This window comes from Carassius gibelio, chromosome B21 (assembly GCF_023724105.1).
Source record: "Carassius gibelio isolate Cgi1373 ecotype wild population from Czech Republic chromosome B21, carGib1.2-hapl.c, whole genome shotgun sequence".
NCBI lineage: Eukaryota > Metazoa > Chordata > Actinopteri > Cypriniformes > Cyprinidae > Carassius > Carassius gibelio.
The window spans coordinates 14936878-14950653 of record NC_068416.1 but is presented as its reverse complement, the minus strand read 5'-3'; the positions used below and the strand labels follow the sequence as shown (position 1 = coordinate 14950653).

General features: G+C 36.6%; 2 protein-coding genes across 2 annotated transcripts; one reads left to right on the top strand and one right to left on the bottom strand.

The window, feature by feature from the left end:
- The first annotated feature begins 2799 nt into the window (after nucleotides 1-2799).
- LOC127985792 (potassium channel subfamily K member 4-like) lies at nucleotides 2800-8979 on the top strand. Its single transcript, XM_052587956.1, has 7 exons — nucleotides 2800-2902; nucleotides 3078-3339; nucleotides 4876-4990; nucleotides 5139-5299; nucleotides 5484-5670; nucleotides 7486-7628; nucleotides 7962-8979. The coding sequence occupies exons 2-7, from the start codon at nucleotides 3151-3153 to the stop codon at nucleotides 8532-8534; spliced, it is 1368 nt and encodes a 455-aa protein (XP_052443916.1). The 5' UTR covers nucleotides 2800-2902; nucleotides 3078-3150; the 3' UTR covers nucleotides 8535-8979.
- Nucleotides 8980-9936: 957 nt separating this feature from the next.
- Nucleotides 9937-12301, bottom strand: LOC127985583 (hatching enzyme 1.2). The gene is made up of 9 exons (XM_052587625.1): nucleotides 12233-12301; nucleotides 12145-12163; nucleotides 11911-11973; nucleotides 11570-11710; nucleotides 11369-11486; nucleotides 10661-10839; nucleotides 10468-10549; nucleotides 10245-10372; nucleotides 9937-10118 (listed from the first exon to the last, which is right to left on the bottom strand). The coding sequence occupies exons 1-9, from the start codon at nucleotides 12299-12301 to the stop codon at nucleotides 10111-10113; spliced, it is 807 nt and encodes a 268-aa protein (XP_052443585.1). The 3' UTR covers nucleotides 9937-10110.
- Nucleotides 12302-13776: the final 1475 nt, after the last annotated feature.

Sequence of the window (13776 nt, the reverse complement as noted above, 5' to 3'; positions counted from 1 at the left end):
TGCCACAGACATTTCATTTTCCTGGCATCTGAAGAGTCTCAGATCTCACACACGCACACACACACACACATTCACAGGCACATGAGGAGTTAGTCACACACTCGTAAATACACAAATACTGTCCCCAGTATATCTCACAGTGGATATCATGACAAATATCTCTTGATACAATAAAATAAAAATATAAGAACTGATAAATAATTTAGTCGGATGAAATGTGATGTTGTCACAAGGAATATATGAAATGTGCTTTCTCTAGCTGTGGTTTTTTGTGTTCGTTTTCTAAACCATCATGAATGACAATCTGTTTTGTAAATTCTGTCCTCCAAATTAAAATTTCAAACTCAATATCACCAAATTTTAATAACTGAACAGTAAATGTATATTTTCATAAGTCCCAGGTCAGAGAAGACTGTTTAAAGGGTTTTTTAATGTTATTAATGCACACAATTTGCTAATAACTATTCATATTTATCATCTAAAACAATATTTTTTTTATTTTAATTTATAATCATTATTTGATAATTCTATGAACATAGGTGTGATTATATATAAGTAAAATTAATAAAACAAAAACAAAATTATAAAGTTTCATGAATGTTTTATTGCTTTAATTAAAAAAGTATACGTTGCAATTTATACACACACACACACACACACACAGTATGACAACAGTATTTCCCACAGTTCCCTATGCCCAATAAAAACCTGGTCAACCTCAACTCTTTGTAATAATCAATAACTGCTCAGCTGTAATTCTTATTCATTCATCCTTCACATCATTTATTCACATCTGCCACAGCCTTCGCTGACTCTAAAGTGCTTCTTACTCACACTTTCTGTTATTTGAAGCGCATATAGTTGAACTCATCTTCAGTATTGACAAGAATCACATTCAGAGTCGTTCTGAGAGTGAATCGCTGAGTCCTCACGTCCCAAATTCACCTCTAAGTCCTGTTTATTAGGTTATTGTTTGTCTAACAGCTGGTAAATGTCTGATGTTGTTACTCAGTAAATAACAGAAGACAGATGAGTTTTGTTTGACTGTGACTGTGAAGTTGCAACCTTTGTGACATGACAGGAGCCACCTGGCCCTCCGTGTGATTCCTGTCAGTATAACTCTTCACTGTCCACTTTGTTTAGAGTTAGGAAAGCATTCAGAGCAGTTTCACACTGGGTACCAGGGCTTTATTTGTTTAATGTCTTGACAGTGTGTAGACAAATCCTTTAAATCATCAAAGGGACTTAAAATTGACTTCTATAATTCATGCGTGGTTTATTAAATATTAAAAACCACAACAACAACAACATGTAAACTGCTGTTGGGGTCAGTTTTTTATATATAAATGAAGCAAGGATCCATTAAATTAAAAATAATACATTTATAATGTGAAAGGATTTCTGTTTTAAATTAATGATGATCTTTTGAACTTTCTGTTCATTAAAAATAAACTGGTGTTGGACAATGTAATGTGAACACCCATTATTATAGTGGTATATCATACGTGTGATTGTTTTTTTATATATTTTCTATCATTTTCTATCCTGTCTAGTTTGTATAACAGTGTAGCATAAGTGTTCAGGAGTGTTTAGTGCAATCCGTGGGTGAAATGGGTGAGCTGTCAAACTTCCAAAAAGGACAGATCCTTAGAACCCATTTAAGCGTCTATAACTTTAAAGGGACACTCCACCCCAAAATGAAAATTTTGTCATTTATCATTTACTCCCATGATGTTCCAAACTCAAAAAAGCTTTGTTCGTCTTCAGAACACAATTTAAGATATTTTGGATGAAAACCGTGAGGCTTGTGACTGTCCCATTGACTCCCAAGTAAATTACACTGTCAAGGTCCAGAAAATTATGAAAGACATCATCAGAAAAGTCGATCTGACATCAGTGATTTAACTGTAATGCTATGAAGCAACAAGAATACTATTGGTACAAAAAGAAACAAAAATAACGACTTTATTCAACAATTCATCTCCTCGGTCTCTCCCCACATCACGCACTCTTCTGTTTCTTTCAGATCAAAGTGTAAATACACATAGAAAATATATAATTGTGTTGCGACTGACATAGAAGAGCGTACGCTGCCTGCGTTCAGCTCGTATTATGGTGATGTGGGAAGACACAGAGGAGACGAATTGTTGAATAAAGTCGTTATTATTGTTTCTGCGATCTAACTGCAGTTACTGAAACCATGCCTTCTTTCTGTGCTGAACATTTGGGCAGCATTATGCAAATATTTTCACATAGTGACATGGACATGTGGGGGCGTGTCTGAATGAGCCGTTTTAGGGGGGCGTGGCAGAGTCTTAACTTTGATAAAGAATATCTCTTTGGATTTGAGATTTTAGTCTTTGCAACTTTTCCTTTATGCACCAAGAGCTTGTAACCCTCATCACATGACCCCTTCTTCATATGACAATCATATGACATCATATGACAACACTTCTTTAATGTTAACAAAACACAAGGATCATTCACTGCTTTTGATTGAATACATTTAGTAGCTTTAATAAGAATTACTCTTTAATTTGTCTCATATGCAGTGTCATATTACATTTGATTACTTTATTGAATTTCTGTGTACTTAAAAACTGTTAGACCTGTCTAAAAAAACTGAAGATCACGGTTTATTTTATTTGTATCTTTGCTCTATTATTTTTATTTGTGCTGTTGCTTGTTGTTAGATTATTTGTTCTTATTTTCTTTATTTCTATTTGACAGTATTTTTTTATTTAATTTTTTTTGTATGGGTTTTCATTAATATTTCTATCTAAAACACCTCAGTGTCCCCTCAATCAGACCACGAAGACGAGGGGTTTGCATGTGGATACGGATCCGAAGACTCTAGCAACTGTCATAGACGGAGCTGGAAACGCGAGGAGGAAAAGGACAGGTTTGTGGCTGAAGGTCATTGTCCTAGGTCGAAATTTTAGTAGACCAACACTGATACTGCAGTTTTAATGGGGTAGATAAAAAAAAATCTTGTGTAAAGTTGTTTTGTGGTCACACTTAAGCTTTCACCATGAAGTGCTTGCAACTCTCTTTAATGGATTCGGCTGGTTTTGCAGTCTTGTCCCCAAGAGGACCAACACCAGCAGCGGAAAGGACAAGAAACGAACAGGCTCCAGCAGACGTTCAGCCATGCATGGCTCCACCCTTATATTCGTCCTCATTGGGGTGCTCCTGTACTTAATTATGGGGGCTCTGGTGTTCAATGCCCTGGAGGCTCCGAATGAGGAAGCCCATCATGTCGGGCTGCAAGCCTCCCGTCAGAGGTTCTTGGACAGCTTCACATGTGTAAACCCTGAGAATCTATCAGAGCTAATAGACGTAAGTATTGATGCAAGTTGTGATTATATTTATAATCCATTAGTTGATTAATCAATTATTCTGATTTTTTTTTATATATACATTGAAAATAAAACATAAAGTCTTAGTAAAACCAGTACAGATATTATGAATGCATGTGATGTTATATAGATTGTACACACTAAACGCTTTTATATAGCCTATAAATGTTATGTTCTAAAAGAACAAACATCTGTTCACTGCAGTATAAATCAATACATTGTATCAAACATACTGTCAATTTAAAACCAAAATGTAATGTCCAACAATAAATAGCCAACATTATTTCTGTCTTTATATTAGTCAATATTATTCTCCTTGCATGGTCTACAGAAAAGCTGCATAAACTTAACCTCTTAGGGCACCTATTAAACAAAATTCACTTTCACACGTTGTTTAAACAGATGTGTGTTAGCAGTGTGCACACAGCCACCCATTTAATCACAAACGCTAAAGTGTCCTTTATGTCAGAATTATGTGCCCCAGGACTGTGATTTATACCGATGGGGACTCCCTGCAACATGATTTCTACTGAACGGGGACCCATCTGAAGTCAAATTATTAATCTATGTTTTATATAACTGACTTGAAAAATGTTATGGCCTATATTAAATAAGAATTAGATGACTAACTTTAAATTTTTAGATTAGTACGAAGTATTTCATGCAACCAGCCACTGATTAATCAAAAGTTCTTTAATCGATTATTTTCATTTGATTGTTTCTGATCAGTCTTTGAATAAACTATTAGCTACAAAGGTGCTTCATGTAATGTTTTTGACTGCGCTTAAGCATAAAAATAACACAGTACTTTGCAGATATTTAGGAAACATTGTAAGTTCACACAGTTTCTCTAAAAAACAATGCTACAGCCAGCTATTCTACTTTGAAATGTGTGTTCTGTGCCGGAATGTCTGGTTTTGTTTTGGTTTGTGTGATTCTGCCCACTGCCAGTGTACTCAATAGTATTTTGACACCCCAGGTTGCCATTTGACAGACAACAGAACACTGGTCACAACACATTAAAGAACCATAAAATTGTATTTATTTTTTCCATTTCATAAATATTACCAAATTTGAAAGCCAAGACTGTTTCATCGCACAAGTAACCTGCTTTGCCTCGTCTGTTGGTGTGTTGTTAGTGTCCTCTTTGACCACAATGTATTTTTCACTGTGAGAACATGATGTGTAGTGTGAGAGCACCATGGCTTATCAGGCATGCGAACAGCAGCTAAAGGGGTGAGTCTTTGGGAAGGGTCAATTGCGTGTCCTCAATCTGGCAACCTGCTTGAGCATCGAGACTGTGAAGGAGGGGTCAGGAGAAACAACCCTCTCCAGTATTTTGAATTTTGACCACCATACTCCATTTCAACCACAAGCTGTCAATGTTACATGCTCCACCTTTAAGAAAATTTTCATTTTACTGCCTTGCAGCATTGACTTGTATCAGTTTTCATGTTAAGTCAACCTGCGTTTAATATCTAATCTTTTTTCCCTATACTCCATTGTCTCTATACAGAAGGTGGTAGATGCTCTCGGTGTTGGAGTTGACCCCAACAGCAATGCCACATTCAGTACCAGTTGGGACCTGGCCAGCGCTTTCTTCTTCTGCGGCACCATTATAACCACGATCGGTATGGGACTCCCATATCACTGGCTGAACATACCTGCATGTTAAAGCCAGAGCCTGTACTGGCATCTGCATTCTGGGGATCACGGGCACTGTGAGATGTCTAAAAATATCTGCCATCAGATCAATGCAAGTGTTTGTGTGTGGTCTAGGTTATGGAAACATCTCTCCAAAGACACAGTGGGGTCAGTTCTTCTGTATCTGTTATACACTGGTGGGTATACCCCTGTTTGGATTTCTGTTGGGTGCCGTAGGAGACCGTCTGGGGACGTCACTGAGCAACGCCACTGCTAAAGTTGAAGCTCTTTTATGGGTAAAGAGTTATGATGAAGACAAACATAACCTCACAAGACAATCTTTAATCAATATCATTGTAGTTTTTCTATAAACTATTTCATGGCTCTTATACATCAAGTAGCTGTAGACCTTTGTCACAAAGTTTAATTTCTACCTTCTCTTGACATTTTCCTTCAGTTTTCTTTATCTTCTCCATTCAGAAGTGGAAGGTGAGCCCAACCATCGTGCGTGTCATCACCGCTGTGCTGTCCATCCTGCTGGGTTGTGTTCTGTTCATCTTTGTGCCAATTTTAGTCTTCCAGAAGGTTGAAAACTGGTCTCTGCTAGAATCCGCCTACTTTGTGGTCATCACCCTCACAACCGTGGGCTTTGGAGACTATGTTGCAGGTACCACTGGGTGAAAGCTTGAAATGTTTCATCACTTGCAACAGTTTGATAAATAGCTCGTACTTTATTTCGAGATCAAATTGATTGAAACTGAGATTTAAACCTGTAAGCATCTGTCTTGTCTCTTGCGCAAGAAGACGTTAAACCTCAGCGAAGACCTCATTTAACCTGGGCTCATTCTTCCATGAAACGTAACATTAAAAAACAAACCACTGCAGTCATCTTGTTGTGGGCATTTAATGGATTGATGTTTAGTCAATGGTTTGAATCCACCATTGCTTGCATTCTATTATTTAACAGGACATTTTGGTTTGGTCTTCAAATACCACAACTGAAACTACAAAGCAACTTGCAATGCTAAGAAACACACTTAAAGGTGAAGCTCGCCCAAAAATCTGTCATCATCCACTCACCCTCATGTTGTTCCAGACTTGTGCTGAACACAACACAAAAATTCTGAAGAATATTTCAGCTGTTGTACATATTATGAAAGTAAATGGACCCAAAAACATTTGTCAAAAAAAAAAAAAAATGCAAAAACGCACACAAAAGTGGCATTCAATTAAAGTTCACCCAAAAATTAAAATTCTGTCATTAATTACAGACCCTCATGTCGTTGCAAACCCGTAAAACCGTTCATCTTCAGAACACAAATTAAGATATTTTTTATTAAATCTGAGAGCTTTCTGACCCTGAGTAGACAGCAATGTAATTGACACGTTCAAGGTCCAAAAAGGTTGTAAGGACATCTTTAGAATAGTCATGTGACATCAGTGATTCAATCTTAATTTAATGAAGCAACGAGAATACTTTTTGTGTGCAAAGAAAACAAAAACAGCAACTTTATTAAATTGTTTTTCTTTTTCTTGTCAGTCTTTGACACGCTCACAACATGTGTGCATTCCTCTGCTTGTAAAGGTGTTCTATGCCAGAACACCGACTCCTGCGTCAGCAGCACCAAACACTTGTGTCATGGTACTCTCATGAATGTGCAGAATTGATTGACACGGAAGAGATGATATTGTTGAATAAAGTCATTATTTTTGTTTTCTTTGCACACAAAAAGTATTCTTGTAGCTTCATAAAATTACGGTGGAAGCACTGATGTCACACGGACTATTTTAACAATGTCCTTACTATCTGTTGGGCCTTGAACGTGTCAGTTGCATTGCGGTCTATAAAGAGACAGAAAGCTCTCGGATTTCATCAAAAATATCTAAATTTGTGTTCCAAAGATGAATGAAGGTCTTAAGGCTTTGAAACGACATGAAGGTGAGTAACTGACAAAACTTTCATTTTTTGGTAAACTATCCCTTTAATCCATACAACTTGACTGGTATATTGCAAGATACCTGCATCCAGATAATCATTTTGTACGATAAATACATAAAAATAAGCTTTTATTCACTTGCAAATCGAATCTAAACATTGATCAACACACATACACAGACTACAACCAATATACAGAGTCAAACCTTTGGTTCTTGATCAAACTTCTGAGGTTTGTCTCACCATTTTCCTCTTTCTGTGCATGAGTGTTTTCATTTCATTTCACAGTGAATAAAGGATTAAACTGAATTCATTTAATGCTACATTTATGTCCTTCTTGGAGCTTGAAAACTTTGGGTCCCGTTGACTTTCATCATATGGACAAAAACAAATGTAACATTGATTATCTTGTGGGTTCGACAGAATTTAGGAACGACTTGAGGGTGAAGAAATGATGACAGAACTTTCATTTTTTTGGGTGTAACTGTAACTTTAATTTGATTGAGTTACTCTTTATGTGTTTGTGCGTTTGTTGTTGTCCATCAGGTAATAGCGGTGATGCAGGTCATGATCATTGGTACAAGCCTTTGGTGTGGTTCTGGATTTTGTTTGGATTGGCCTACTTTGTGTCCATTCTTTCCATGATTGGGAACTGGATCCTGGTTCTTATCAAAAAAACTCGAGCTGAGGTAAGCCAATGATTGAACCAGGATGTCTAATTCCATTTTTATACAATCAAAAGTCTTATGGAGTTTATGAATAAGGTCAGTGCCTGGTCATACTCCCTGGTCAAACTCAACACTGCAGCTCAAATGGGATTTTTAACTTCTCTCTCAATTCCCGCCCCTTCTATCTTCATGATAACCTTCCTTCCATTTTTCTTCATACCCGTAATTCATCACCACAACTCCTATTAACCTAAAATCTGTATCAGATCTCAGTCATTCTGTTCATGGTGACATACAAATCTCTCCATAACTCTAAAGCCTTTCCATTTCTCCTGGCCTACTTTCTGCTCTCAGATGGAGGGGTTGAGAGCACATGCCTCAGACTTCACTCAGAACATCCAGAACATGTCTGTGGATTTCCCCAAATTTGAAGATCCTTTCAAGCGCACCAGGCGAAAGCGGCGTCACAGGCGCAACAGACAGAACGGCAGTCAGGCTAGAACCGGAGAGGATGGCAAAGAGGAGAACGAATCCGAATCCAGCTCCTACTCGGGTTCATCGGATGAGTCGGAAAGCAGCTCTGAGTCCGAATCGGATGTGACCCAGACAGAACACGTCCCAGAATGCGTCCAGACCATGCCCAAAGATCCCATCCTCTCTCAGCCCTTAGATTACTTTGGGGAAAATCTTGCATACATCGACGAGTCTTCAGATGCAGTGAGTGGGAAGATTCACCTGGACCCATTGCTGGATGTACCAGAATCGAACCCAGCTTCTACAAACAGGCCCAGAAGGAGACGTCAAAGAAGAAACATGAGAAGGGATCAACAGAAACCCAAGACCCCCAAAACCAGTCCAAACGAATCAGAGAATAAAGCGCCAAATGGAGACATTAGGCAGAAAGATCCGCCTACGCCAAAGCTGTGAGTGTCAGGATGTTCATGGGGTTTGTAGCTCCTAAGAAAATCCTCTTTGGAATATAGTTTTGCAACTTCGCTAGCTTTAGGATATGCTGTGCTCCACTGGGAATGCACATGACATTATTCTCAGATTTTACTGGGACAATAAAAAAAGAACTCCATGTGCCTAAAATGAGAGGGGGTGGTGGGAGAAATGGTCAAATCGTGGACCCCTCAAGCATGAGTGAGAACATGTGTTGGGTAATCAGAAAGCAGCCTGATGTGCAGAAAGGCCATGGTGATCAGACACTTAGTGCCATCTACTGGACGTTCACTGTACATGACTGGATCACTTGTTTATGGATACACTGACCAACAATGAATGTTTTATTCTGTGTGCCTTTTGTTTCTTTCCTAACGTCAACATAATAAAGGAATGACACGTAGATACTAATGTTACTAATCCAACTGAACTGATGCTTACTGCTGGAGTTCATCAAACTGTAATCTTTTGTGTTCCTGGTAAATAACATCATGTGATGAAAGCCTGTTTCTGCTTCAAGTAAAAAAAGAGGTCATGGCAATTGGGTCTTCATTTCTCATGACTACGATTTTACGTCTCACAGTTGTAATTTCACTTTTAGTTTAATTCTTACAAATTTATATATAGCAAACAACACTTCATATCTCACAATATGAATATTTCTCATAATTGCGACTTTGAATCCTCTACAATTGCCACGTTTTCTTGTAATCACAACATTGTTTCCTATAATTACCGCTTCCTATCTCACAATTGTCATATATCCTATAATTCTGACTAAATCCCACAGTTGCTACTTTGTCTTTTAATCGGGACTTTATTTCTTTGTATTGCAACTTAATTTTTTCAGAGCTGCAAAATTATCAAAATTATGACTTGTTTTTAGAATTTGTCATGATTGCAGCTTTATATCTTACAGTGGACACTTTGTCTGACAATATAACTCACAGTGGATACCTCATGAATTTTAATAACTTTATTTCTCATGATTGTGACGTTATATATTATTTTAATGTATTATGACAATTACAAATGACACTTTATATCTCAAAATATGACTATTTCTCTTAACTGTGAATTTTAATCTCACAGTTACTTTGTTATAGCAACTATATATCTCATAATTGCGAATTAACATCCTACAACTGTCATTTTTTCTTTATTTCTCATAACATGTCTCACAATTGCAAGTGACTTTACATTTCACAAATGCAAGTCTTTTCTTCATAATTGCGACTTTATTTATCTGAGCAGAAACAGGCATTCATATTGTGTAGATACATCTCTAACAGGAAAACTGCATTCAGACGGCTCGTGAGTTGAGTGTATTTTCCCTTTACTCATTAAGTAACACGAGAAGTTACTAACAAAAAAACAACATCAGGACTCACCAGTAAACAAGGTTTATTGCAATTCAGCATTGCAGTCAATCCATAACATTTATGTGGTTAAGTTACAGACAAAAGAGGACGGAAAAGATTTACTTTGGTAACACAGTACCGTAATCCTTTTATTTTGTCACAGTCTGTATTTCACTGGGGTTCGATCTTCAGTGTTCACTTTAATGAGCTGTAGGTTAAAAAAAAAAAAAAAAAAGGACTTTGATTTGATCAGAACTGCAGTACTTTCAAAAAATCATTACTCTCCAGAATGCTATTTAAAATAAATAAGACTATATGTGTGTAATGTGCTCACCGCACTCATAGAGCTTGTTGATCCTCAGGATGTCAATGTTAGACATTTCCGTTCTCTGTCCGATCTGCACTGAAGGGTTAGGAATTGGAGTGATGGTGTCCTTGCCATACTGTTTGGCAAAGGCAGTCCTGCAGATGGAGAATGAGAGTGGATTGCCGTGAGGATGTACTTTATATATCTGTACTGAAGCATGAATTTAAAAGTGATAAGGGTGAAGCTTTACCTTCCATAATGCATGATGGAGCTGTAGTCATAAGGGGTATTCAGATTATTTGTGTCCTTCTTCTGAAAGTTGTATGCAGTTGCTGTGCAAGGGCAAACGAGTGTTCACTGGTATTGAGGTTTTCATTACGATAAAATAAAAATATTGTTTTTTAAAACGCCTCTAGTATTTGAGATGTTTGACATCATCTGACCTTCTGGAATATTCTGCCAGTTGATCTGGACGTACTGGTCTCTGTCGCTCCTGGTGTGTTCGTGGTTGAACCCCAGAGAATGGAGGAGCTCATGCTCAATGATCCCGTGAGAAACACAGCCGCTCACAGACAGAGCCAACTGCTGTTTGCCTCCAGATCTCCCGACAGTAGACGAGCAGCTGTAACGAAAGATATATGTTCGAAGAACTGAAATTCACAAAATCATCTACACTATACTGATGAGGAAACTCAAATGTAGGCTTTTATTTCATCAAACATACAATAAAATCAGTAATGTCGTGATGTATTATCACAATTTAAATTTTCTATTTTAATATATTTTAAAATGTAATTTTGGCTGTGATGGAAAAGCTGAATATTCAGCAGCATCATCACTCCAGTCTTCAGTGTCACATGATCATTGAAAAATCATTCTAATATGCTGATTTGCTGCTCAAGAAACATTTATTATTATTATTATTATTATTATTATTATTAATGTTGAAAACAATAGTGCTGCTTAATACGTTTGTGAAACCAGTGATATATATTTTTAGAATTCCTTCATGAACTGTAAAATAGAATTCTGTATAATATTCTAAATGTCTTTAGTATCAATGTTATTTAAGTATTTAATAGTATTTAATGTTATTCAGGTATATTTGTTTATATTGAGTATTTTCATTATTCAGGTGTGGTCAAGCTCACCCTACTATATTCTCAATGCTGATGTAGTCCGCTTGATTGCTTCGCGACACAAAACGGACGCAGGTTTTTGCAGCGATGCTCTTCATTGCATTTTCAATCACTGCCTTCTCATCATCATCTATCAAAAACACATACACACAAATCATGTATGTTATTGGGCTCTGATGCAGACATATGTAAAAGTGGCTTTTTTGCACTCACAGAAGTCCCTTGCGATGGTATATGGCACTTCAACCTGTCCAGATGGGGATTTTGGCCATTTGCAGTAGTCATTCAAGCATTTCATGGCATTCCTTGTTTTGGGTAAAGCCAAATCTCCCTCCAGAAGCATGTCACTGATCTCTGAATCATCAAAACAATTATTTAATTGCTTAGAGAAACGTTAAAACTACTCTTAAATAGTCAACTGCAAGCAAATATCCTGATTAATATATTAAAATAGACATTAAAATAGACATAGACACATCTAAATTAAGTAAAAGGCATAAGAAAATTGCCTAACAATGTCATAGTCGAGTAGTAAAGTAGCAAATAACTATTACCTTTGTTTGCCTCCAGAATTCTTGAGAAAATATCCAGATCATCATGCTTCTCAGACTGGATATCTGAACAAATAACGGCAATATTAAACCATATTTTCTATGTTTTTCTGTATTTTATACTGGTTCTTAATCCTGGTACTGGATGGGGACCCAAACATTACAATAGCGACAGGTCCTTCGTGAGCAAATTAGTAGATTTCAATACTAATTTAGTCATTTTGAATAGAAACTCACCTTGATCAATGGGCAGCACCTGTGGAAAGAGCAGATATACAGAGTGAGTGAGTGTGAGCGAACGAGTGAAGGATGCTCAAGCTCTTACCATAGCAGGAAGAGCTTGAGAGAGACATAGCAGCACGGCCGAGATGGAGAAAAGCAATACACAGTCCATTTCCCCTCAGTGTGTTTAAAAAAATAATCTAGCTGAGAATAAAACTGTGAGAGAGCTGAGCGGAAGCCTGTCTTATAAGACATCTGGGAGTGTCCAGCATTGGGGTTAAGGTTAAAATCAACACAGGCCACTTGAAAAAATCTGAAAAGCTTATAAGGTTACGTCAGCCTCACCCTCTATAAATAAGACTTAAAAAATTGTTTAAGAATTAGACTAAAACAGCAACATTAGAAATGCCCATGTCCCTCAAACTGTCTAAATAAGAGAGTTACTTCTAAGAGGTTTGGGGTCAAATAATTAAATATACTTTTATCCAGCAAGGATGCATTACCACATGACTTTTTTCAAAAACATGAAAAATCTAAGCAGTGTAGTGTAATACTATAAATTATATAATACAACTGGTAGCGTATATAATATCAGGAGTCAGTTAATGCTCTGAAAATTATTAATTAATTTGCATTGCTCGCATTTACATATAAATGCTAATGAATCTACACAGAATGTTTCAAAACCTATAGGCAGATTAGAGCTAAAATAATAGATACAGCCAAATTCACTAAACAGAAAATGTTTGTGTGCCATTCAATGTGTGTAACTTGCATAGTATTGTTTCATTTTTCAAACTGTTTTATAGTTCACATCATCAGTTTATACTGCTTATGCATAGAACACTTCAAAAGATCATGTTGATAAGTTGGTTTATACTGCATTTTCGTCATCTTTTCTGAATTCATCTAGAAAAATAGGATTGTTTTGAGCATCTTTAACCTTAACATGGACTCTGAAATGAATACACGCTGCTTTTGTGGGCAGAGAGAAAAATAACATGAAACAGTTGTGTAATTCAAAACGAACAATCAAAAAAAAAAAAAGAAAAAAAGAACTTGCATTATAAACAGCAGCTGAAACGTCTTGAGATACTGTAAGGGAAAGAAATGTAATCGGACTCAGAGGGTGAGGCTGCCATAATCCTGTGCTGAAAGCTTACCTTAAAACCCTGGATAGTGCTGAAATAAGACCTCACTGCAAATAACTTTGTTAAAATGGTAGTCCCCATTCACTTTAAATACACATATTTTTAATTTAATTATTTATTTAATTAAAATTGTAATTAAAAAAAAAAAATTCCTTTGTGCACAAACCCTCACTGAACCATCAGTCCCACTCCTGTTGCCTCAGAAACAGTCAGACAGTCTACCATTTAAACTCTATCTATTATTGCCATTATGATGTTCTGGCATTTAAATTTGCAATTGGAGAAATAAAGTGACTTTACTATTGTATTCTGATGAACAGCAACAGAAATGAAGGTTATAAAATTCCTCCTACCTGCAATAAATCCAAAACTAAACACAAACGTGAAGTAGGCTGTTTATTATGATCTGACATCATAAATATTTCAATCGACTAATGTTGCACCATTGAAAATGATCAAATAATTTGACAACCTTGTGATAAACAAATTAAAATGT